Source organism: Gavialis gangeticus, unplaced genomic scaffold (genome assembly GCF_001723915.1).
Source record: "Gavialis gangeticus isolate Ggan-Ray unplaced genomic scaffold, GavGan_comp1, whole genome shotgun sequence".
Taxonomy (NCBI): domain Eukaryota; kingdom Metazoa; phylum Chordata; order Crocodylia; family Gavialidae; genus Gavialis; species Gavialis gangeticus.
In genome coordinates, this window is record NW_017729022.1 from 152,172,699 (window position 1) to 152,175,896 (window position 3,198).

The 3,198-nt window shown below is 54.4% G+C and overlaps 1 protein-coding gene across 3 annotated transcripts in view; it reads left to right on the plus strand.

Moving 5' to 3' along the window:
* The window catches only part of SIX2 (SIX homeobox 2), a 4,619-nt gene extending 2,350 nt beyond the window's left edge, over positions 1–2,269 (plus strand). For all 3 annotated transcript variants that reach the window (XM_019516332.1, XM_019516333.1, XM_019516334.1), the window contains exon 2: positions 1,890–2,269. In XM_019516332.1, coding sequence (XP_019371877.1) covers positions 1,890–2,193 — 304 coding nt within the window. In that variant the 3' untranslated portion in view covers positions 2,194–2,269. The remainder of the gene's footprint in view (positions 1–1,889) is intronic.
* The last annotated feature ends 929 nt before the right edge of the window (positions 2,270–3,198 follow it).

A 3,198-nucleotide genomic window follows, 5' to 3' on the forward strand; every position in this document is an offset into this window, starting at 1 on the left:
ACCCCCCCCCCCCCCCCCCCCCCCTTCAGGGAGTTCCGGTGCACTAAAGAAAAGTGAGGGGAGCAAAAGGCGGGATCCTAAATCCCCAGGCAGGGCCGCTCGTGGCAAAGGGGAGCGGAGGGAATGAGCCGGTCCAGACGGACGGGCTCCTTGGGGCTGGAGACGCGTGCCGCGATCTACCGCAGGTCTGTCCCCGCCGGGCTGGGGGTGGGGGCTGCATTTCCAGAGCCCATGTCCAATGTGTTTTGGAAATGGTAAGCACCACGTTCAGCTGATTAGATTTACGCCCAGCTGTGACAACCCATAGGAGCCCGGGCAGCTTTGCTCCATACGTTTCCATAAGCAGGGCTGGTGCTTGAATGTTCTCTCCGATCCCTGCAAAGTGTTGGTTTTACGAGATGTCAGATCTCCTTTTATTGCTGATAGCAGGGACTCACCTTCAGATCTCCAAAGGAAATGAAGGTGACGTGGATTCCCCTCTTTTCTGCGGAATCCAGGTTTAAAGGTCTCCTGAGACAAATAAGGTTTTCTGACATTGAGAAACACCCCGAGCCAAGCCGGGGCGTCTGCAAGCCGGCCTTGCGACGGGAGAGAAACTTCTGCCAGCACAGCTCTCCTCTGGTTCCTCGGGGCCTCCAGCCTGGCAGCATCCTGCAGCCCGGGGGAGATCGGGCACCCCTGGCGAGGAAGGCCCACAGGGCCTGGTCCCTATAGTGTGCAGGTGGCCCCTATAGGTGCCATAGCCCTCGAGAGCTCACGTGGAAATACTAGGCTGTCTCAGGCAAGCGGGGCAGCGCCCAGGCAGGACTGTTTCGCCTGGGACTCAGCTTGCTGCCTGATCATTTCTGACGAAGGCCAGGGTCACCAATTCCTCTCGGCTCACCTTTGCCACGGGGGTGATGGTTTAGGCAGGTCCCTATCTCTCTGATGCCTCTGTTATGTCAGTCAGTGTGGCGATCCCTAATAAGCCGAGGTCGTGAGAAATCACACACACCCATGTGCCTCATCTATATTTTATTTCCCCTGGGAAGGCACAGCCAGGCTGGGGTGGGGTGGGGTGGGGGTCTTTCGCTGAGATGCTACTGTTGATTGTCAGGGATATTTATTTACAAGAAGGGGTAACATTCGCGATTCAAAAGCAACCAGCCACTGCCTCTCATTAATGTCATTTTGAGCCGGCAGAAGGAATCAAGCAGCCTGAGTCGGTTTGAGGGTCGTTTCCCGGCAGGACTTAGGCAAGCAGCTGTCCCGTTTTGCGTTTGCTCGTCTTCTTGTGCCTGTCGGGATAGACTGTCGGTTTGAAGTTCGTGGAGGAGAAGGGGGAGGGAGGCGGAAAAAAAACAAAACACAAAAAAAGATAAATCAATCAAAAGAAAGAAGGAATCGGGTCGTCGTCGGGTCCCTTTAGCGATGATGATCTGGCTGTTTGAAGCTGATCTGCCCCGCAGAGTGATCGAAAACTGTGCGGATTGGTTTTGCCTTTCCAGGCTGAACTCCTTCTGCTGGGATAAGCACTATCCCCGGCCGTGATTTTCAAATAACAAATGCCCCTTCTTCCACCCCCCCGCCCCCCCCCCCGTGTTATCCGAGCGCTTTGTCGTAGATGAAGGGAGAGCAGAAAATGCGCTGTTGGCAAGGGGACACTTTCTCCCGGGCTAGTGGAAAGCTCTGTTTACAAGCTCTGCAGACCTTGGACCTTTGTGCCAGATGAAGAGGCCTCGGAGGTCTGCACAGTTTGCAGACCTACTGTTTTTCAGTTCCCCTGCAGTTGTCCTCCCAGCGAGCCAGCATCCGGCAGCCGGCGCAGCTGCCTGCCCAGCTCCGTCGGGCGGTGTCTACACTATGATCTCCCTCCCCCCCTTTTTTTGTTTTTTTTGTTTTTCCTCTAGGGAAAACAACGAGAATTCCAACTCCAACAGCCACAACCCGCTCTCGGCCTCCATGAACGGCAATAAGACAGTTTTGGGCAGCTCGGAAGACGAGAAGACGCCGTCAGGGACCCCTGACCACACTTCTTCCAGCCCAGCCTTGCTGCTCAATTCCAACCCGGGCCTGCAGCCGCTGCACGGCTTGGGGCACCCCCAAGGGCCTAGCGCCATCCCGGTGCCCACTGCGGACCCTATGCACCACCACAACTTGCAGGACTCCATTCTCAACCCCATGTCGTCTAACTTGGTGGACCTCGGTTCCTAAAGCTATGGACGCGCTCCCCCCCTCCCCTTCCTCCTTCCCTCCATATTTCCCCCTCGCCCTTTCCAAACAAAAAAGCAAAAAAAAAAAAAAAAAAAAAGCAAATCTTGTCTGCAACTTTGCAAGCGATGGGGACGGGGGCCCCTGAATGAGTCTGCCCATGCCCCTTCGGAGCAGGGCTGGCTGCTGGGACTGCCTGGAAGGTCCCGTGCTTAGACGGCATGCGGTGATGTGGTGACAAAGTCTTAAGGGTTGTGCAAAGCTGGCGCGAAGCAAAAAGACTATTTGCTAGGACCTGTGATCGGGACAGCAGACTAGGACGGTTCTGGATAGCAGCTCTCTTTCGATATATATATATATATATATATATATATATTCCCTCCCTCCAGCAGCCTGAACTTCGCAAATCTCTTGGTCTTTGAATTGATCGATCTATGATTTTTCTACGATCGGTCTGGTCTGTGTGTGTGAAAAGGCACATTGTATTTGTGCGGGGGAGGGGAGCGGGAGCGGAGGCTGCTATCGACATGCCTCTTGGAAGACACACCTGGCTCCTGGTCCCCTCGTGTAGCTATCCCCCCGTGGCAGGTGTACGATGCACCATTGCAACCGCGAGTCCAAACGTTTGTAGTCAAGTTATAGCAGAAACGCGCGCTAGGCAGACTCTGTAACCTCCTTGTAGCTGACGCTGTGCAGAGAGCCGGCTTCTTTCGCCTTGTCCCTCTCCGGTGCTTTCGCCATGTGTTGGGTGGAATAGAGGAACCCGAGCCTGCCCCTGCTCCGGCTCTCCCACCGACCCCTCCCGGGGGCAGGGCCGGGCCCTCGAGAAGAAGAGGAAGGAGAAACGTAAGAATAAAATGAACCCCGTGCTGCTCATTCTTAGCCCTGCCCGACAGTATCCGCCGCGAGTCACTCGACTTTAGTTTTGTTTATTGTTTATATTATGTGAATACATTCTTTGGAAAATATTTCTGCTTTTATTTTATAATAAAATTTAGAAATGGAAGC